The sequence below is a fragment of the Coregonus clupeaformis genome, unplaced genomic scaffold, assembly GCF_020615455.1.
Source record: "Coregonus clupeaformis isolate EN_2021a unplaced genomic scaffold, ASM2061545v1 scaf0022, whole genome shotgun sequence".
Lineage (NCBI taxonomy): Eukaryota > Metazoa > Chordata > Actinopteri > Salmoniformes > Salmonidae > Coregonus > Coregonus clupeaformis.
This window is the reverse complement of record NW_025533477.1, coordinates 1,210,957-1,234,539: the sequence shown is the minus strand read 5'-3', so window position 1 is coordinate 1,234,539 and position 23,583 is coordinate 1,210,957. Positions and strand designations below refer to the sequence as shown.

At 48.8% G+C, this 23,583-nt stretch overlaps 1 protein-coding gene across 1 annotated transcript in view; it reads right to left on the bottom strand.

The window, feature by feature from the left end:
- Positions 1 to 22,897, bottom strand: part of ergic1 (endoplasmic reticulum-golgi intermediate compartment 1) — a 124,365-nt gene extending 101,468 nt beyond the window's left edge. Inside the window, exon 1 of the mRNA XM_045212553.1 lies at positions 22,734 to 22,897. Coding sequence (XP_045068488.1) covers positions 22,734 to 22,753 — 20 coding nt within the window. The 5' untranslated portion in view covers positions 22,754 to 22,897. The remainder of the gene's footprint in view (positions 1 to 22,733) is intronic.
- Between the last annotated feature and the right edge of the window lie 686 nt (positions 22,898 to 23,583).

Genomic DNA, 23,583 nt, shown 5'->3' with positions numbered 1-23,583 from the left:
TCATGGCATCTAGTTTCTGTGTGCCATATCAGACAAAAAAGTGACCAATCTATGCTTGAGTTATTAGAGAGAGAGGGGATTCTGAGCACATTTAGTTTGCAGAATGCTTTGCAGCATTACTGAGGAGCAGTGGAATGTTACCTCTGGAACACAGCCATGACAAACAGACCCAGACAGCCACACACATTCCTGCCCCTGAACTCTGACCCTATCAATGAACTATTAACCCCAAACACACACAGACACACACAGACACATGGAAAACACAGCCACACACACCATCTCACACCATTCAGCATTGGCCTCATTGTACAGGAAGATCTGTTTAGTTGGGTCAGCATTGGCCTCATTGAACAGGAAGATGTGTCTAGTTGGGCCAGCATTGGCCTCTTAAGATCTGTTTAGTTGGGTCAGCATTGGCCTCATTGAACAGGAAGATGTGTCTAGTTGGGCCAGCATTGGCCTCATTGTACAGGAAGATGTGTCTAGTTGGGCCAGCATTGGCCTCATTGTACATTAATATCTGTTTAGTTGGGTCAAAATTGGCCTCATTGTACAGGAAGATGTGTCTAGTTGGGTCAGCATTGGCCTCATTGTACAGGAAGATGTGTCTAGTTGGGCCAGCATTGGCCTCATTGTACAGGAAGATCTGTTTAGTTGGGTCAGCATTGGCCTCATTTTAAATGAAGATGTGTCTAGTTGGGTCAGCATTGGCCTCATTATACAGGAAGATGTGTCTAGTTGGGCCAGCATTGGCCTCATTGTACAGAAAGATCTGTTTCGTTGGGTCAGCATTGGCCTCAAAGTAAAGGGAGATGTGTCTAGTTGGGCCAGCATTGGCCTCATTGTACAGGAAGATGTGTCTAGTTGGGCCATCATTGGCCTCATTGTACAGGAAGATGTGTCTAGTTGGGCCAGAATTGGCCTCATTGTACAAGAAGATGTGTCTAGTTGGGCCAGAATTGGCCTCATTGTACAGGAAGATGTGTCTAGTTGGGCCAGAATTGGCCTCATTGTACAGGAAGATGTGTCTAGTTGGGCCAGCATTGGCCTCATTGTACATGAAGATGTGTTTAGTTGGGCCAGCATTGGCCTCATTGTACAGGAAGATGTGTCTAGTTGGGTCAGCATTGGCCTCATTGTACAGAAAGATGTGTCTAGTTGGGTCAGCATTGGCCTCATTGTACAGGAAGATGTGTCTAGTTGGGCCAGCATTGGCCTCATTGTACAGGAGGATGTGTCTAGTTGGGCCAGCATTGGCCTCATTGTTTAGTTGCTAATTTGCTACTAAAACTAAAGTCACAACGACACATCAGGACGTTCTGTGTGTTACCTCTGTAACCCACCCATCCTCTTAGTCCCCCTACCTACCTTCCTCTTCTCTACCCCTAGGCTAACGAACTAACTAAAGCGCATTTTTGCTATGAGACTCGAAATTGAGCTCCACCTGTGATAAATTTAATTGATTGGAAATTATTTGGAAAGGCTCACTCCTGTCTATATAAAATTTTAACATTTACATTTTAGTCATTTAGCAGACGCTCTTATCCAGAGCGACTTACAGTTAGTGAGTGCATACATTTTTCATACTGGCCCCCCGTGGGAATCGAACCCACAAACCTAGCGTTGCAAGCGCCATGCTCTACCAACTGCGCTACAGGAGGTCTTTCAATGATACGAAAAATTCTAATTATACGAAAATGACACTGTGTGTGTGTGTGTGTGTGTTTACTATATGTGTTTATATAAGGTCCCACAGTTGAAAGTACATGTCAGAGCAAAAAACAAGCCATGATGTCGAAGGAATTGTCCGTAGAGCTCCGAGACAGGATTGTGTCGAGGCACAGATCTAGGGAAGGGTACCAAAAAATGTCTGCAGCATTGAAGGTCCCCAAGAACACAGTGGCCTCCATCATTCTTAAATGGAAGAAGTTTGGAACCACCAAGACTCTTCCTAGAGCTGGCCGCCCGGCCAAACTGATCAATCAGGGGAGAAGGGCCTTGGTCAGGGAGGTGACCAAGAACCCGATGGTCACTCTGACAGAGCTCCAGAGTTCCTCTGTGGAGATGGGAGAAGGACAACCATCTATGCAGCACTCCACCAATCAGGCCTTTATGGTAGAGTGGCCAGACGGAAGCCACTCCTCAGTAAAAGGCACGACAGCCCACTTGGAGTTTGCCAAAAGGCACCTAAAGGACTCTCAGACCATGACAAACAAGATTCTCTGGTCTGATGAAACCAAGATTGAACTCTTTGGCCTGAATGCCAAGCGCCATGTCTGGAGGAAACCTGGCACCATCCCTACGGTGAAGCATGGTGGTGGCAGCATCATGCTGTGGGGATGTTTTTCAGCGGCAGGGACTCAGAGACTAGTCAGGATCGAGGGAAAGATGAATGGAGCAAAGTACAGAGAGATCCTTGATGAAAACCTGCTCCAGAGCGTTCAGGACCTCAGACTGGGGCGAAGTGTCACATTCCAACAGGACAACGACCCTAAGCACACAGCCAAGACAACGCAGGAGTGGCTTCGGGACAAGTCTCTGAATGTCCTTGAGTGGCCCAGCCAGAGCCCGGACTTGAACCCGATTGAACATCTCTGGAGAGACTTGAAAATAGATGTGCAGCGACGCTCCCCATCCAACCTGACAGAGAAGAATGGGAGAAACTCCCCAAATACAGGTGTGCCAAGCTTGTAGCGTCATACCCAAGAAGACTCTAGGCTGTAATCGCTGCCAAAGGTGCTTCAACAAAGTACTGAGTAAAGGGTCTGAATACTTATGTAAATGTGATATTTCAGTTATTATAATTTTTTTTTATAAATGTGCAACAATTTCTAAAAACCTGTTTTTGCTTTGTCATTATTGGGTATTGTGTGTAGATTGAGGAAAAACATGTTTTAAATCCATTTTAGAATAAGGCTGTAACGTAACAAAAATGTGGAAAAAGTCAAGGGGTCTGAATACTTTCCGAATGCACTGTAACTAACCCCTGTGGTGTGGTAGTGGGTCAGCGGGCTGTACTGTACTCAGTGTTCTGTACAAGGTGACAGACCAGAGGATGACAGACTTCCTGTTTCTCAATGCTTTCCTAATCTGGATCATCAACATCATTAACTCCTGTGGTGTGGTAGAGGATAGTTTCTACCCCTCCTTCTCGCTCTCTCACTGCCCCGTTCCCTCTTCACATCACTCTCCTCTCCCAGGTCTGGTCTTGCCTCATTGTATTACAGAAACAAGACAGATAGGTGGAGCGGTCTGCGGTCTGCGGTGCTCGTGCCCGTGAAAGCCACTCAGCCAGAGAAAATAGGAAATAGGATTTTGCTCTATACATACACAGTTTCAATTGAAAACGCCATAATCACACGCCTTATGTATCTATTAATGCTAGGTGAAAGTGCCATTTGTATATCTGTCCAGTAAACACTGATGAAGACAAGTAACTTAAACCTTGTTCATACTGCAGGCCTTAATGCTCAAATCCGTTTCGGAATAGACTGTCCAAACAGCAAGCTGTAAGTGACCATTCGGATTTGTGTGTGTTCAGACAGCAGTCAATTGATGACATGGCTACGCTAGTTGTCATAGTAATGACGGGTGTGAGCGCAGTGGTGTAGGCTGATTGGTGGTGGTGCTTGTGCTTCCTAGTAGCAAGCTAAGGTGACGACAATGCCTGCACTGGACGTTTCCCAGTTGCTTTGAATGTTCAAAATCATAGCGTAAGAACACTTCTAAAGCCACAAAGATGATCCAACTTTCAAAACTAGTCCTTTTTGGCTAGCCACAACAGTCAACTAGCTAGCTAGCTGTTTAGCTTTCTAGCACATTCACTAATTTCTTTGTAAACAATTAACAAGCTAGTTGGCTACCACATGTTCTTGTCAAACTGTCAACAGAGTAGCTAGCAAGCAACAAGATATGCCAAATAACAGTCTAAAAACCACTTGAAAGCAAATAAATCAGATCTGACCGTTCAGACTAGTCGCATGGCAAGTAATCAGATTTGTATCCGACTTGAAACCACCTATGAAGGTGGTTTGAGATGTTGGGTGAAATATCCGATTCCATGTGCTTTTTGGCTGTTCAGACTGCAAGAAAAAGAACAGATTCGAATCGGATATGCAAAAAAATAGGATTTGAGTCACTTCAAACTGCCAGTGTGCACAAGGCTTTAGAGGACGATTTGGCTTTAGACAATTCATTAACCTATAATAATAATAATAATAATAATAATAATAATAATAATAATAATAATATGCCATTTAGCAGACGCTTTTATTCAAAGCGACTTACAGTCATGCGTGCATACATTTTTTGTGTATGGGTGGTCCCGGGGATCGAACCCACTACCCTGGCGTTACAAGCGCCGTGCTCTACCAGCTGAGCTACAGAGGACCACAGCCTAGGCAGCCAAGGTGCATGAACACCCACACACTATACCCACACACTATACCCACACACTATACCCACACACTATACCCACACACTATACCCACACACTATACCCACACACTATACCCACACACTATAGGCTGCTGAGGCTAACAACTCATATTCATCTTAGCGGTCTGTGGGTTATAATCAAAGTGAAATGTGTCCCATCAACATTGTGCTGATATATTTCAACAAAGGCCTGTGCAGGGGAATCTAATGTGTCAGACAATAATGCTTGATGGCAGACATATTGTTCCTGGAGTGGACTACATGGGGAAGCAGCTAGTGTTGTCATGGCAGTCTATCAGTGGACTACATGGGGAACCAGCTAGTGTTGTCATGGCAGTCTATCAGTGGACTACATGGGGAACCAGCTAGTGTTGTCATGGCAGTCTATCAGTGGACTACATGGGGAACCAGCTAGTGTTGTCATGGCAGTCTATCAGTGGACTACATGGGGAACCAGCTAGTGTTGTCATGGCAGTCTATCCCTCCCTTGATGGACAACATCCAGGATAAAGACATGGATGACTCCAAAGAGGAATTTCATCCTTTGGTTAGAATGGAAAATGTGTCTTCTCCCTTTCTCAACCAACAGATACACACTAGTTGACACAGGGTCAGCAGCGGTGCAGAGCCCCAGGATGGAGAGCAAAATGTGGGGGGTTAGGTGCCCTGCTCAAGGGCACAATGGCAGCAGATGGTACATGGGATCAATGACCAGCAGCCTTCCAGCTGCCAGTTCAGTTCCATTCCCATTTTTGTGTTGCTCGGCCCGGGGCTTAAACCAGCAACCTTCCAGCTGGTGGTCTGCCTCTCCAACCCGTTTCTCAATCCTGGTCCTAGGGACCAATCCGGGTCCCGGGGACCCAAAGGGTTTTTAACTTAGCACTCCACATCTGAATCAAATCATCAACGCTTGATACGTTGATAATTTGTATCAGCTGTGTAGTGTTAGGACAAAAAGAAGAATGTGCACTCCTTCAGGAAACACTGCTCTAGGCTACAACAGGACCAATGACCAGGATCAGGAAACACTGCTCTAGGCTACAACAGGACCAATGACCAGGATCAGGAAACACTGCTCTAGGCTACAACCAACGAAACACTGCTCTAGGCTACAACAGGAACAATGACCAGGATCAGGAAACACTGCTCTAGGCTACTACAGGACCAATGACCAGGATCAGGAAACACTGCTCTAGGCTACAACAGGAACAATGACCAGGATCAGGAAACACTGCTCTAGGCTACTACAGGAACAATGACCAGGATCAGGAAACACTGCTCTAGCCTACTACAGGACCAATAACCAGGATCAGGAAACACTGCTCTGGGCTACAACAGGACCAATGACCAGGATCACAATGACCAGGATCAGGAAACACTGCTCTAGGCTACAACAGGACCAATGACCAGGATCAGGAAACACTGCTCTAGGCTACAACAGGACCAATGACCAGGATCAGGAAACACTGCTCTAGGCTACAACAGGACCAATGACCAGGATCAGGAAACACTGCTCTAGGCTACAACAGGACCAATGACCAGGATCAGGAAACACTGCTCTAGGCTACAACAGGACCAATGACCAGGATCAGGAAACACTGCTCTAGCCTACTACAGGACCAATGACCAGGATCAGGAAACACTGCTCTAGGCTACAACAGGACCAATGACCAGGATCAGGAAACACTGCTCTAGGCTACAACAGGACCAATGACCAGGATCAGGAAACACTGCTCTAGGCTACAACAGGACCAATGACCAGGATCAGGAAACACTGCTCTAGCCTACTACAGGACCAATGACCAGGATCAGGAAACACTGCTCTAGGCTACAACAGGACCAATGACCAGGATCAGGAAACACTGCTCTAGCCTACTACAGGACCAATGACCAGGATCAGGAAACACTGCTCTAGGCTACTACAGGACCAATGACCAGGATCAGGAAACACTGCTCTAGCCTACTACAGGACCAATGACCAGGATCAGGAAACACTGCTCTAGGCTACAACAGGACCAATGACCAGGATCAGGAAACACTGCTCTAGGCTACAACAGGACCAATGACCAGGATCAGGAAACACTGCTCTAGGCTACTACAGGAACAATGACCAGGATCAGGAAACACTGCTCTAGGCTACAACAGGACCAATGACCAGGATCAGGAAACACTGCTCTAGGCTACAACAGGACCAATGACCAGGATCAGGAAACACTGCTCTAGGCTACAACAGGACCAATGACCAGGATCAGGAAACACTGCTCTGGGCTACTACAGGACCAATGACCAGGATCAGGAAACACTGCTCTAGGCTACTACAGGACCAATGACCAGGATCAGGAAACACTGCTCTAGCCTACTACAGGACCAATGACCAGGATCAGGAAACACTGCTCTAGGCTACAACAGGACCAATGACCAGGATCAGGAAACACTGCTCTAGGCTACAACAGGACCAATGACCAGGATCAGGAAACACTGCTCTAGGCTACAACAGGACCAATAACCAGGATCAGGAAACACTGCTCTAGGCTACAACAGGACCAATGACCAGGATCAGGAAACACTGCTCTAGGCTACAACAGGACCAATGACCAGGATCAGGAAACACTGCTCTAGGCTACAACAGGACCAATGACCAGGATCAGGAAACACTGCTCTGGGCTACAACAGGACCAATGACCAGGATCAGGAAACACTGCTCTGGGCTACAACAGGAACAATGACCAGGATCAGGAAACACTGCTCTATGCTATTACAGGACCAATGACCAGGATCAGGAAACACTGCTCTATGCTATTACAGGACCAATGACCAGGATCAGGAAACACTGCTCTAGGCTACAACAGGACCAATGACCAGGATCAGGAAACACTGCTCTAGGCTACAACAGGACCAATGACCAGGATCAGGAAACACTGCTCTAGGCTACAACAGGACCAATGACCAGGATCAGGAAACACTGCTCTAGGCTACTACAGGACCAATGACCAGGATCAGGAAACACTGCTCTAGGCTACTACAGGACCAATGACCAGGATCAGGAAACACTGCTCTAGCCTACTACAGGACCAATGACCAGGATCAGGAAACACTGCTCTAGGCTACAACAGGACCAATGACCAGGATCAGGAAACACTGCTCTAGGCTACAACAGGACCAATGACCAGGATCAGGAAACACTGCTCTAGGCTACTACAGGAACAATGACCAGGATCAGGAAACACTGCTCTAGCCTACTACAGGACCAATGACCAGGATCAGGAAACACTGCTCTAGGCTACAACAGGACCAATGACCAGGATCAGGAAACACTGCTCTAGGCTACAACAGGACCAATGACCAGGATCAGGAAACACTGCTCTGGGCTACTACAGGACCAATGACCAGGATCAGGAAACACTGCTCTAGGCTACTACAGGACCAATGACCAGGATCAGGAAACACTGCTCTAGCCTACTACAGGACCAATGACCAGGATCAGGAAACACTGCTCTAGGCTACAACAGGACCAATGACCAGGATCAGGAAACACTGCTCTAGGCTACAACAGGACCAATGACCAGGATCAGGAAACACTGCTCTAGGCTACAACAGGACCAATGACCAGGATCAGGAAACACTGCTCTAGGCTACAACAGGACCAATGACCAGGATCAGGAAACACTGCTCTAGGCTACAACAGGACCAATGACCAGGATCAGGAAACACTGCTCTAGGCTACAACAGGACCAATGACCAGGATCAGGAAACACTGCTCTGGGCTACAACAGGACCAATGACCAGGATCAGGAAACACTGCTCTGGGCTACAACAGGACCAATGACCAGGATCAGGAAACACTGCTCTATGCTATTACAGGACCAATGACCAGGATCAGGAAACACTGCTCTATGCTATTACAGGACCAATGACCAGGATACACTGCTCTATTCTATTACAGGACCAATGACCAGGATCAGGAAACACTGCTCTAGCCTACTACAGGACCAATGACCAGGATCAGGAAACACTGCTCTAGGCTACAACAGGACCAATGACCAGGATCAGGAAACACTGCTCTAGGCTACAACAGGACCAATGACCAGGATCAGGAAACACTGCTCTAGGCTACAACAGGACCAATGACCAGGATCAGGAAACACTGCTCTGGGCTACAACAGGACCAATGACCAGGATCAGGAAACACTGCTCTAGGCTACAACAGGACCAATGACCAGGATCAGGAAACACTGCTCTAGGCTACAACAGGACCAATGACCAGGATCAGGAAACACTGCTCTAGGCTACTACAGGACCAATGACCAGGATCACAATGACCAGGATCAGGAAACACTGCTCTAGGCTACAACAGGACCAATGACCAGGATCAGGAAACACTGCTCTATGCTACAACAGGACCAATGATCAGGATCAGGAAACACTGCTCTAGCCTACAACAGGACCAATGACCAGGATCAGGAAACACTGCTCTAGGCTACAACAGGACCAATGACCAGGATCAGGAAACACTGCTCTAGGCTACAACAGGACCAATGACCAGGATCAGGAAACACTGCTCTATGGCTACAACAGGACCAATGACCAGGATCAGGAAACACTGCTCTAGGCTACAACAGGACCAATGACCAGGATCAGGAAACACTGCTCTAGGCTACAACAGGACCAATGACCAGGATCAGGAAACACTGCTCTAGGCTACAACAGGACCAATGACCAGGATCAGGAAACACTGCTCTAGGCTACAACAGGACCAATGACCAGGATCAGGAAACACTGCTCTAGGCTACAACAGGACCAATGACCAGGATCAGGAAACACTGCTCTATGGCTACAACAGGACCAATGACCAGGATCAGGAAACACTGCTCTAGGCTACAACAGGACCAATGATGAGGATCAGGAAACACTGCTCTAGGCTACAACAGGACCAATGACCAGGATCACAATGACCAGGATCAGGAAACACTGCTCTAGCCTACAACAGGACCAATGACCAGGATCAGGAAACACTGCTCTAGGCTACAACAGGACCAATGACCAGGATCAGGAAACACTGCTCTATGGCTACAACAGGACCAATGACCAGGATCAGGAAACACTGCTCTAGGCTACAACAGGACCAATGACCAGGATCAGGAAACACTGCTCTAGGCTACAACAGGACCAATGACCAGGATCAGGAAACACTGCTCTATGCTACTACAGGACCAATGACCAGGATCAGGAAACACTGCTCTATGCTACTACAGGACCAATGACCAGGATCAGGAAACACTGCTCTAGGCTACAACAGGACCAATGACCAGGATCAGGAAACACTGCTCTAGGCTACAACAGGACCAATGACCAGGATCAGGAAACACCGCTCTAGGCTACAACAGGACCAATGACCAGGATCAGGAAACACTGCTCTAGGCTACTACAGGACCAATGACCAGGATCAGGAAACACTGCTCTAGGCTACAACAGGACCAATGACCAGGATCACAATGACCAGGATCAGGAAACACTGCTCTAGCCTACAACAGGACCAATGACCAGGATCAGGAAACACTGCTCTAGGCTACAACAGGACCAATGACCAGGATCAGGAAACACTGCTCTAGGCTACTACAGGACCAATGACCAGGATCAGGAAACACCGCTCTAGGCTACTACAGGACCAATGACCAGGATCAGGAAACACTGCTCTATGGCTACAACAGGACCAATGACCAGGATCAGGAAACACTGCTCTAGGCTACAACAGGACCAATGACCAGGATCAGGAAACACCGCTCTAGGCTACTACAGGACCAATGACCAGGATCAGGAAACACTGCTCTATGCTACTACAGGACCAATGACCAGGAAACACTGCTCTAGGCTACAACAGGACCAATGACCAGGATCAGGAAACACTGCTCTAGGCTACAACAGGACCAATGACCAGGATCAGGAAACACCGCTCTAGGCTACTACAGGACCAATGACCAGGATCAGGAAACACTGCTCTATGCTACTACAGGACCAATGACCAGGAAACACCGCTCTAGGCTACTACAGGACCAATGACCAGGATCAGGAAACACTGCTCTATGGCTACTACAGGACCAATGACCAGGAAACACTGCTCTAGGCTACTACAGGACCAATGACCAGGATCAGGAAACACTGCTCTATGGCTACAACAGGACCAATGACCAGGATCAGGAAACACTGCTCTAGGCTACAACAGGACCAATGACCAGGATCAGGAAACACTGCTCTAGGCTACAACAGGACCAATGACCAGGATCAGGAAACACTGCTCTAGGCTACAACAGGACCAATGACCAGGATCAGGAAACACTGCTCTAGGCTACAACAGGACCAATGACCAGGATCAGGAAACACTGCTCTAGGCTACAACAGGACCAATGACCAGGATCAGGAAACACTGCTCTGAGGCTACTACAGGACCAATGACCAGGATCAGGAAACACTGCTCTAGGCTACTACAGGACCAATGACCAGGATCAGGAAACACTGCTCTAGCCTACTACAGGACCAATGACCAGGATCAGGAAACACTGCTCTAGGCTACAACAGGACCAATGACCAGGATCAGGAAACACTGCTCTAGGCTACAACAGGACCAATGACCAGGATCAGGAAACACTGCTCTAGGCTACAACAGGACCAATGACCAGGATCAGGAAACACTGCTCTAGGCTACAACAGGACCAATGACCAGGATCAGGAAACACTGCTCTAGGCTACAACAGGACCAATGACCAGGATCAGGAAACACTGCTCTGGGGTACAACAGGACCAATGACCAGGATCAGGAAACACTGCTCTGGGCTACAACAGGACCAATGACCAGGATCAGGAAACACTGCTCTATGCTATTACAGGACCAATGACCAGGATCAGGAAACACTGCTCTATGCTATTACAGGACCAATGACCAGGATCAGGAAACACTGCTCTATTCTATTACAGGACCAATGACCAGGATCAGGAAACACTGCTCTAGCCTACTACAGGACCAATGACCAGGATCAGGAAACACTGCTCTAGGCTACAACAGGACCAATGACCAGGATCAGGAAACACTGCTCTGGGCTACAACAGGACCAATGACCAGGATCAGGAAACACTGCTCTAGGCTACAACAGGACCAATGACCAGGATCAGGAAACACTGCTCTAGGCTACAACAGGACCAATGACCAGGATCAGGAAACACTGCTCTAGGCTACTACAGGACCAATGACCAGGATCACAATGACCAGGATCAGGAAACACTGCTCTAGGCTACAACAGGACCAATGACCAGGATCAGGAAACACTGCTCTAGGCTACAACAGGACCAATGATCAGGATCAGGAAACACTGCTCTAGCCTACAACAGGACCAATGACCAGGATCAGGAAACACTGCTCTAGGCTACAACAGGACCAATGACCAGGATCAGGAAACACTGCTCTAGGCTACAACAGGACCAATGACCAGGATCAGGAAACACTGCTCTATGGCTACAACAGGACCAATGACCAGGATCAGGAAACACTGCTCTAGGCTACAACAGGACCAATGACCAGGATCAGGAAACACTGCTCTAGGCTACAACAGGACCAATGACCAGGATCAGGAAACACTGCTCTAGGCTACAACAGGACCAATGACCAGGATCAGGAAACACTGCTCTAGGCTACAACAGGACCAATGACCAGGATCAGGAAACACTGCTCTAGGCTACAACAGGACCAATGACCAGGATCAGGAAACACTGCTCTAGGCTACAACAGGACCAATGACCAGGATCAGGAAACACTGCTATATGGCTACAACAGGACCAATTACCAGGATCAGGAAACACTGCTCTAGGCTACAACAGGACCAATGATGAGGATCAGGAAACACTGCTCTAGGCTACAACAGGACCAATGACCAGGATCACAATGACCAGGATCAGGAAACACTGCTCTAGCCTACAACAGGACCAATGACCAGGATCAGGAAACACTGCTCTAGGCTACAACAGGACCAATGACCAGGATCAGGAAACACTGCTCTATGGCTACAACAGGACCAATGACCAGGATCAGGAAACACTGCTCTAGGCTACAACAGGACCAATGACCAGGATCAGGAAACACTGCTCTAGGCTACAACAGGACCAATGACCAGGATCAGGAAACACTGCTCTATGCTACTACAGGACCAATGACCAGGATCAGGAAACACTGCTCTATGCTACTACAGGACCAATGACCAGGATCAGGAAACACTGCTCTAGGCTACAACAGGACCAATGACCAGGATCAGGAAACACTGCTCTAGGCTACAACAGGACCAATGACCAGGATCAGGAAACACCGCTCTAGGCTACAACAGGACCAATGACCAGGATCAGGAAACACTGCTCTAGGCTACTACAGGACCAATGACCAGGATCAGGAAACACTGCTCTAGGCTACAACAGGACCAATGACCAGGATCACAATGACCAGGATCAGGAAACACTGCTCTAGCCTACAACAGGACCAATGACCAGGATCAGGAAACACTGCTCTAGGCTACAACAGGACCAATGACCAGGATCAGGAAACACTGCTCTAGGCTACTACAGGACCAATGACCAGGATCAGGAAACACTGCTCTAGGCTACTACAGGACCAATGACCAGGATCAGGAAACACTGCTCTATGGCTACAACAGGACCAATGACCAGGATCAGGAAACACTGCTCTAGGCTACAACAGGACCAATGACCAGGATCAGGAAACACCGCTCTAGGCTACTACAGGACCAATGACCAGGATCAGGAAACACTGCTCTATGCTACTACAGGACCAATGACCAGGAAACACTGCTCTAGGCTACAACAGGACCAATGACCAGGATCAGGAAACACTGCTCTAGGCTACAACAGGACCAATGACCAGGATCAGGAAACACCGCTCTAGGCTACTACAGGACCAATGACCAGGATCAGGAAACACTGCTCTATGCTACTACAGGACCAATGACCAGGAAACACCGCTCTAGGCTACTACAGGACCAATGACCAGGATCAGGAAACACTGCTCTATGCTACTACAGGACCAATGACCAGGAAACACTGCTCTAGGCTACTACAGGACCAATGACCAGGATCAGGAAACACTGCTCTATGGCTACAACAGGACCAATGACCAGGATCAGGAAACACTGCTCTAGGCTACAACAGGACCAATGACCAGGATCAGGAAACACCGCTCTAGGCTACAACAGGACCAATGACCAGGATCAGGAAACACCGCTCTAGGCTACAACAGGACCAATGACCAGGATCAGGAAACACTGCTCTAGCCTACTACAGGACCAATGACCAGGATCAGGAAACACTGCTCTATGCTACAACAGGACCAATGACCAGGATCAGAAACACCGCTCTAGGCTACTACAGGACCAATGACCAGGATCAGGAAACACTGCTCTATGCTACAACAGGACCAATGACCAGGATAAACACTGCTCTAGGCTACTACAGGACCAATGACCAGGATCAGGAAACACTGCTCTATGGCTACTACAGGACCAATGACCAGGATCAGGAAACACCGCTCTAGGCTACAACAGGACCAATGACCAGGATCAGGAAACACTGCTCTAGGCTACAACAGGACCAATGACCAGGATCAGGAAACACCGCTCTAGGCTACAACAGGACCAATGACCAGGATCAGGAAACACTGCTCTAGGCTACTACAGGACCAATGACCAGGATCAGGAAACACTGCTCTAGGCTACAACAGGACCAATGACCAGGATCAGGAAACACTGCTCTAGGCTACAACAGGACCAATGACCAGGATCAGGAAACACTGCTCTAGGCTACAACAGGACCAATGACCAGGATCAGGAAACACTGCTCTATGCTACTACAGGACCAATGACCAGGATCAGGAAACACTGCTCTAGGCTACTACAGGACCAATGACCAGGATCAGGAAACACTGCTCTAGGCTACAACAGGACCAATGACCAGGATCAAACACTGCTCTAGGCTACAACAGGACCAATGACCAGGATCAGGAAACACCGCTCTAGGCTACAACAGGACCAATGACCAGGATCAGGAAACACTGCTCTAGGCTACTACAGGACCAATGACCAGGATCAGGAAACACTGCTCTAGGCTACAACAGGACCAATGACCAGGATCACAGACCAGGATCAGGAAACACTGCTCTAGCCTACAACAGGACCAATGACCAGGATCAGGAAACACTGCTCTAGGCTACAACAGGACCAATGACCAGGATCAGGAAACACTGCTCTAGGCTACTACAGGACCAATGACCAGGATCAGGAAACACTGCTCTAGGCTACTACAGGACCAATGACCAGGATCAGGAAACACTGCTCTATGGCTACAACAGGACCAATGACCAGGATCAGGAAACACTGCTCTAGGCTACAACAGGACCAATGACCAGGATCAGGAAACACCGCTCTAGGCTACTACAGGACCAATGACCAGGATCAGGAAACACTGCTCTATGCTACTACAGGACCAATGACCAGGAACCAGAAACACTGCTCTAGGCTACTACAGGACCAATGACCAGGATCAGGAAACACCGCTCTAGGCTACTACAGGACCAATGACCAGGATCAGGAAACACTGCTCTATGCTACTACAGGACCAATGACCAGGAAACACCGCTCTAGGCTACTACAGGACCAATGACCAGGATCAGGAAACACTGCTCTATGCTACTACAGGACCAATGACCAGGAAACACTGCTCTAGGCTACTACAGGACCAATGACCAGGATCAGGAAACACTGCTCTATGGCTACAACAGGACCAATGACCAGGATCAGGAAACACTGCTCTAGGCTACAACAGGACCAATGACCAGGATCAGGAAACACCGCTCTAGGCTACAACAGGACCAATGACCAGGATCAGGAAACACCGCTCTAGGCTACAACAGGACCAATGACCAGGATCAGGAAACACTGCTCTAGCCTACTACAGGACCAATGATGAGGATCAGGAAACACTGCTCTATGCTACTACAGGACCAATGACCAGGAAACACCGCTCTAGGCTACTACAGGACCAATGACCAGGATCAGGAAACACTGCTCTATGCTACTACAGGACCAATGACCAGGAAACACTGCTCTAGGCTACTACAGGACCAATGACCAGGATCAGGAAACACTGCTCTATGGCTACAACAGGACCAATGACCAGGATCAGGAAACACCGCTCTAGGCTACAACAGGACCAATGACCAGGATCAGGAAACACTGCTCTAGGCTACAACAGGACCAATGACCAGGATCAGGAAACACCGCTCTAGGCTACAACAGGACCAATGACCAGGATCAGGAAACACTGCTCTAGGCTACTACAGGACCAATGACCAGGATCAGGAAACACCGCTCTAGGCTACAACAGGACCAATGAAGGAGTGTGGTGCCATGACTACAATGGTTCAAGCCCAGGACAACACAGAAATGTGTATGGAACAGACCTGGCAGCTGGAAGGCTCCCATGTAACATCTCCTGCCATTGTGCCCTTGATTTTGGAAATTATAAGCAGATAAATATACTGAAAAAATGTATAAACGCAACATGCAACAATTTCACTGTGATACAGTTCATATAAGGAAATCAGTCAATTGAAAAATTCATTAGGCCCTAATCTATGGATTTCACATGACTGGGCAGGGGTGCAGCCATGGGTAGGCCTGGGAGGGCAAAGGCCCACCCACTGGGGAGCCAGGCCCAGCCAATCAGAATGAGTTTTTCTCCACAAAACCTATTTTATCACAGACAGAAATACTCCTCAGTTTCATCAGCTGTCCGGGTGGCTGGTCTCAGACAATCCGGCAGGTGAAGAAGCCTGATGTGGAGGTCCTGGGCTGGCATGGTTACACGTGGTCTGTGGTTGTGAGGCCAGTTGGACGTACTGCCAAATTGTCTAAAACGATGTTGGAGGCGGCTTATAGTAGAGAAATGAACCTTCAATTATCTGGCAACAGCTCTGGTGAACATTCCTGCACTCAGAATGCCAATTGCACACTCCGTCAAAAATTGAGACATCTGTGGCATGTGGTATTGTGTGACAAAACTGCACATTTTAGAGTGGCCTTTTATTGTCCCCAGCACAAGGTGCACCTGTGTAATGATCATGATGTTCAAACAGCTTCTAGATAAACCACGCCAGTCAGGTTGCAGAGTTGTGCCACCATCTCTGCAGGTCATACAAGGAGGCTACCACAGAGGCTACAGCGTCCGCTGCACACCTCCCCCGTATGGCCCGTCCTCCGTATCCCTCCGTACTCCCGTATGGCCCTTCCGTACTGTCCCCGTATGGCCCGTTGCTTCTTGTCCAGGCCAAGTAACCCGCGTCCTCTGAAGTGGCTGGCTAGCTCCGCCTCCGGCTTCTCCATACACTGACTAGGCTACAAGTAACACGCTTTTCTGTCTTGATAAGTAGACGGTTTACTTTTCTGCTTGTAACATGCACTTGACATGTTGAGTTCTCTGGGCCAGCTAGCTAGCCGGATGTAGAGTGGGGCAGCTAGCTAGCCGGATGTAGAGTGGGGCAGCTAGCTAGCCGGATGTAGAGGGGGGCAGCTAGCTAACCGGATGTAGAGGGGGCAGCTAGCTAACCGATGTAGAGCTAGCCCGGATGTGTGCTAGCTAGCCAGTGTAGAGTGGGGCAGCTAGCCAGATGTAGAGGGGGCAGCTAGCTAGCCGGCTGTAGAGGGGGCAGCTAGCTAGCCAGATGTAGAGTGGGGCAGCTAGCCGGATGTAGAGTGGGGCAGCTAGCCGAGATGTAGAGGGGGGCAGCTAGCTAGCCGGCTGTAGAGTGGGGCAGCTAGGTAGCCAGATGTAGAGGGGCAGCTAGCTAGCCGGCTGTAGAGTGGGCAGCTAGCTAGCCGGATGTAGAGTGGGCCAGCTAGCTGGCCGGATGTAGAGGGGGCAGCTAGCTACCGGATGTAGAGTGGGAGCAGCTAGCTAGCCGGCTGTAGAGGGGGGCAGCTAGCTAGCCGGATGTAGAGTGGGGCAGCTAGCTAGCCGGATGTAGAGGGGGGCAGCTAGCTAGCCGGATGTAGAGTGGGGCAGCTACCTAGCCGGCTGTAGAGTGGGGCAGCTAGCTAGCCGGATGTAGAGGGGCAGCTAGCTGTAGCCGTGAGGCAGCTAGCTAGCCGGATGTAGAGGGGGCAGCTAGCTAGCCGGATGTAGAGTGGGGCAGCTAGCTAGCCGGATGTAGAGGTGGGCAGCTAGCTAGCCAGATGTAGAGTGGGGCAGCTACCTAGCCGGCTGTAGAGTGGGGCAGCTAGCTAGCCGGATGTAGAGTGGGGCAGCTAGCTAGCCGGCTGTAGAGTGGGGCAGCTAGCCAGATGTAGAGTGGGGCAGCTAGCTAGCCGGATGTAGAGTGGGGCAGCTAGCCAGATGTAGAGGGGGCAGCTAGCTAGCCGGCTGTAGAGGGGGGCAGCTAGCTGGCCGGCTGTAGAGTGGGGGCAGCTAGCTAGCCGGTGTAGAGTGGGGGCAGCTAGCTAGCCGGCTGTAGAGGGCAGCTAGCTAGCCGGATGTAGAGGGGCAGCTAGCTAGCCGGATGTAGAGTGGGCAGCTAGCTAGCCGGATGTAGGGGGCAGCTACCTAGCGGTGTAGAGTGGGGCATAGCTGGCCGGATGTAGAGTGGGGCAGCTAGCTGGCCGGATGTAGAGTGGGGCAGCTAGCTAGCCGGATGTAGGGGGGCAGCTAGCTAGCCGGATGTGGGGCAGCTGGCCATGTAAGTGGGGCAGCTAGCTGGCCGGTGTAGAGTGGGCTAGCTGGCCGGCTGTAGGGGGCAGCTAGCTAGCCGGATGTAGAGTGGGGCAGCTATCGCTAGCCAGATGTAGGGGGGGCAGCTAGCTAGCCGGTGTAGAGTGGGGCAGCTAGCTGGCCGGTGTAGAGGGGCAGCTGGCTGGCCGGATGTAGAGGTGGGCGGCTAGCTAGATGTGGCTGTGTGTGGCTCTGGCCGGTGTAGAGTTGCATGGTGTATGGGGCAGCTAGCTGGCCGGCTGGCCCCGCTGTAGAGTGGGGCAGCTAGCTAGCCGGTGTAGAGGGGCAGCTAGCTAGCCGGATGTAGAGTGGGGCAGCTAGCTAGCCGGATGTAGAGGGGGCAGCTAGCTAGCCGGATGTAGAGTGGGGCAGCTAGCTAGCCGGATGTAGAGGGCAGCTAGCTAGCCGGATGTAGAGGGGGCAGCTAGCTAGCCGGATGTAGAGGGGCAGCTAGCTGCGGATGTAGAGGGGGCACTAGCTAGCCGATGTAGAGGGGCAGCTAGCTAGCCGGATGTAGAGTGGGGCAGCTAGCTAGCCGGATGTAGAGTGGGGCAGCTAGCTAGCCGGATGTAGAGGGGGCAGCTAGCTAGCCGGATGTAGAGGGGGCAGCTAGATAGCCGGATGTAGAGTGGGGCAGCTTAGCCGGATGTAGAGTGGAGCAGCTAGCTAGCCGGATGTAGAGTGGGGCAGCTAGCCAGATGTAGAGTGGCTAGCTGCCGCTGTAGAGTGGGGCAGCTAGCCAGATGTAGAGTGGGGCAGCTAGCTGTGTTGGCAGCTAGCCGGCTGTAGAGTGGGGCAGCTAGCCAGATGTAGAGGGGGGCAGCTAGCTAGCCGGCTGTGAGTGGGGCAGCTACTAGCCGGCTGTAGAGTGGCCTCGATGTAGGGCAGCTAGCTAGCCGGATGTAGAGTGGGGCAGCTAGTAGCCGGTGTAGAGGGCAGTAGCTAGCCGGATGTAGAGGGGGCAGCTAGCTAGCCGGATGTAGGGGGGCAGCTAGCTTCCGGACTGTAGAGGGGGCAGCTAGCTAGCCGGCTGTAGAGTGGGGCAGCTAGCTAGCCGATGTAAGGGGGCAGCTAGCTAGCCGGCTGTAGAGGGGGCAGCTAGCTGCCGGATGTAGAGGGGGCAGCTAGCTAGCCGGATGTAGAGGGGGCAGCTAGCTAGCCGGCTGTAGAGTGGGGCTAGCTAGCCAGATGTAGAGGGCAGCTAGCTAGCCGGCTGTAGAGTGGGCACTACCGGCTGTAGAGGGGGCAGCTAGCCGGATGTAGAGTGGGGCGCTAGCTAGCCGGATGTAGAGGGCGCTAGCTAGCCGGATGTAGAGGGGGCAGCTAGCTAGCCGGATGTAGAGTGGGGGCCTACCGGCTGTAGAGTGGGGCAGCTAGGTAGCCGGATGTCTAGACTTTAGATCATTGTCAACTCTTAGTAAACATCAACTCATGGTGGTGTAAATGACCTGTCCTTTCTCCTTATGAGTCAGACAGTTTCCTGGGTCTGTCAACTCCCCATCTCCTTAGTGTAACCATGACAGTGGTCATAACGAGAGCAAATGCTGACTGTGTTTGGGCGTTGTCTAAAATGGTCCCCTATCCCCTACAGCAGTGTTTCCCAGCTCCAGTCCTCCAGTCCCCTCAACAGTACACATTTTTGTTGTAGCCCTGGATAAACTCACCTGATTCAACTCATTGAGGGCTTGATGATTAGTTGACTAGTTGAATCAGGTATGTTTGTCCAGGGCTACAATACAAATGTGTACTGGAGGTAGTACTGGAGGACCGGAGTTGGGCAACACTGCCCTAATGATCCATAATGAGGCGTCTCACAGGTGGGTCAGTATCAGTACCACTGACAGATCCATAATGAGGTAATAATAATATGCCATTTAGCAGACGCTTTTATCCAAAGCGACTTACAGTCATGTGTGCATACATTTTTACGTATGGGTGGTCCCGGGGATCGAACCCACTACCCTGGCGTTACAAGCGCCGTGCTCTACCAATTGAGCTACAGAGGACCACTCACAGGAGGGTCAGTATCAGTACCACTGACAGATCCATAACGAGGTGTCTCGCAGGAGTATTTGGGGTATGACTGTCTTGACGCAACACAGCAGGTTCTGAAGTACATGTACTTATCGGGGTATTGTGTGGGGTGGAATGATTATCTGAACTTGGAGCCGTTCTTACAGCTCAGGCAGCCAGGCACATCCCAGCCCAGATGACAAGCAGTATGCAAAGAATGTCTGTGTGCTTTGGAACAGTATACCCAACCTGGTCTCAGAACATTTCGTATTATTCTGTACGTAAATCTGAGCAACTCCATTTAGTATATGTTACATTTCGTATGGTATCTATTAATTTGTGGATGTCCATCACTTATTTTGTATAATATGTTAAGAATTACACTTCGTACGATATTTTACGAATTCTAGCTAGGTGGCTAACGTTAGCTAGGCTAGGGATTAGGGTTATGGTTAGGATAAAGTTTAGGTGTTAGGTTAAAGGGTTAAGGTTAGGGGAAGGGTTAGCTAAAAAAGGTTAAGGTTAGCGTTAGGGGAAGGGTTAGCTAACATGCTAATTAGTTGCAAAGTAGCTAAAAAGTAGTAAGTAGTTGTAAAGTTGGTAAAATGCTAAAGTTGTCTGTGATGAGATTCGAACTTGCTACCTTTGGGTTGCTAGACCTTCACATTATACGCCCACCCATCCACCCCGATCAACCACCCTACTTTCTATTAAGCCTTATGTAACCATCTGTTTTATATAACTATACCAAATGTAACATACACTATATATACAAAAGTATTTGGACACCCCTTCAAATTAGTGGATTCGGCTATTTCAGCCACACCAGTTGCTGACAGGTGTATAAAATCGAGCACACCGCCATGCAATCTCCATAGACAAACATTGGCAGTAGAATGGCCTTACTGAAGAGCTCAGTGACTTTCAACGTGGCACCGTCATAGAATGCCACCTTTCCAACAAGTCAGTTCGTCAAGTTCCAAACTGCCTCTGGAAGCAACGTCAGCACAATAACTGTTCGTCGGGAGCTTCATGAAATGGGTTTCCATGGCCGAGCAGCCGCACACAAGCCTAAAATCACCATGGACAATGCCAAGTGTCGGCTGGAGTGGTGTAAAGCTCGCCGCCATTGGACTCTGGAGCAGTGGAAACGCGTTCTCTGGAGTGATGAATCACGCGTCACCATCTGGCAGTCCGACGGCCTAATCTGGGTTTGGCGGATGCCAGGAGAACGCTACCTGCCCCAATACATAGTGCCAACTGTAAAGTTTGGTGGAGGAGGGACAATGGTCTGGGAAATCTTAACACTACATCATACAATGACATTCTAGACGATTCTGTGCTTCCAACTTTGTGGCAACAGTTTGGGGAAGGCCCTTTCCTGTTTCAGCATGACAATGCCACCGTGCACAAAGCGAGGTCCATACAGAAATGGTTTGTCGAGAACGGTGTGGAAGAACTTGACTGGCCTGCACAGAGCCCTGACCTAAACCCATTGAACACCTTTGGGATGAATTGGAACGCCGACTGCGAGCCAGGCCTAATCGCCCAACATCAGTGTCCGACCTCACTAATGCTCTTGTGGCTGAATGGAATCAAGTCCCCACAGCAATGTTCCAACATCTAGTGGAAAGCCTTCCCAGAAGAGTGGAGGCTGTTATAGTAGCAAAGGGGGGACCACTTCCATATTAATGCCAATGATTTTAGAATGAGATGTTCGACAAGCAGGAGTCCACATACTTTTGGTCATGTAGCGTATAATACTAATTTGAGTGTCCCTGATGTACTTTTACTATGTTACGTCCAGTCTATGAGACCAGGCTGGTATACCGTGCATTCTACGGTGTGTGACCGCAGTCTCTTGGAGCTGTAGGTCCAGCAGATTATGAACCAGTACTCTACATCCTACAGATGATTCCTCATCATCTCTCCTTCATGCACTGAAGTAGAATAATAATGTAGGAGAAAGCATAGGAAATGACACAAACAATGGCTGATATTCATGGTCAACAAAAGGAAAAAAGTATTTGGATATTTACAAAATAAATAATATATTGCCTAAATAATACAATATACGACAACAATAGCCTTTAATGTGACGTATGTGTATTGTAATAGCCTATTAGGTTTTATTTCACAATGAAAAGTTTAGGTGCCTTTATAAGTGTTTCTCAGAATGATAGCCGGTTAGCCTAAATGCTAAATAGTTCGTCTGAATGGGCATCTTTTCAGGCAAAGCGGGTATACTTTTTGGACAATCTACTGACGCGATAAATTGCAGGTGAACAACTGCCCGCGGTAACAATATAACAACTGTTGTAAAAATGTAGCAACAATCATCCCGCTAACTTGCTGGCTAGCAAACTCGGAACAAGAGGATAGCAGGGGATTCTCTCCATACACAGAAAATAATCCAAATATTACGAGTGGCATTTAAGCATGCGAAATGTGAACCAAAGTCCTTTACTCACCTCCTTACATCGAAAACCATGATGTTTGCACGTTTTAGATGGGTATTTTAAAACAATTAAAATTTACGGGAAATCAGCAAGGATTTTCAGATTTCTCTTCAAGCCTACGGGTTGTTCAACGTTACCGGGTTGACGTCAGCTTAGGACGCTTTGCAAAATCCTATTGGTTGAATTCACTTCCTGGTTGGACGATTCTACTTCCATTCTTTTAAATCAAACCAAAGACAGTAGCTGTGTTCGAATACTCATACTAACTGCACTAACTATACTATTTTGACGTAAATTGAGTATGTAGTATGCTTATTGGTCATAGTATGGATATAGTTAATATGCCAAAAGTTCCCATTACTCATTATTAAGTTATTATTCATTATCATTATTAAGTTCCCATACTCATTAAGTATGTAGTATACAGTATGTTAGTATGGGTATTCTAGTAGCAAAGGACTGAAATGTTTGCCTGCCTGGTGAAGGTCTGTACTAAGTCCAGAGATACGGAAGTCCAGAGAGGACATATGAATAAAAACAGGTTTTCCTCATTATGTCGAGATCACAACTTATTTATCTCATGATCAAATAAAATCTAATTTTATTTGTCACATGCGCCGAATACAACATGTGTAGACCTTACAGTGAAATGCTTACAAGCCCTTAAACAACAATGCAGTTTTAAGAAAATAGAGTTAAGAAAATATTTACTAAATAAACTAAAGTAAAAAATAAATAGAAAAACACAACAAAATAACAATAATGAGGCTATATACAGGGGGTACCGGTACCGAGTCAATGTGTGGGGGTACAGGTTAGTCGAGGTAATTTGTACATGTAGGTAGGGGTAAAGTGACTATGC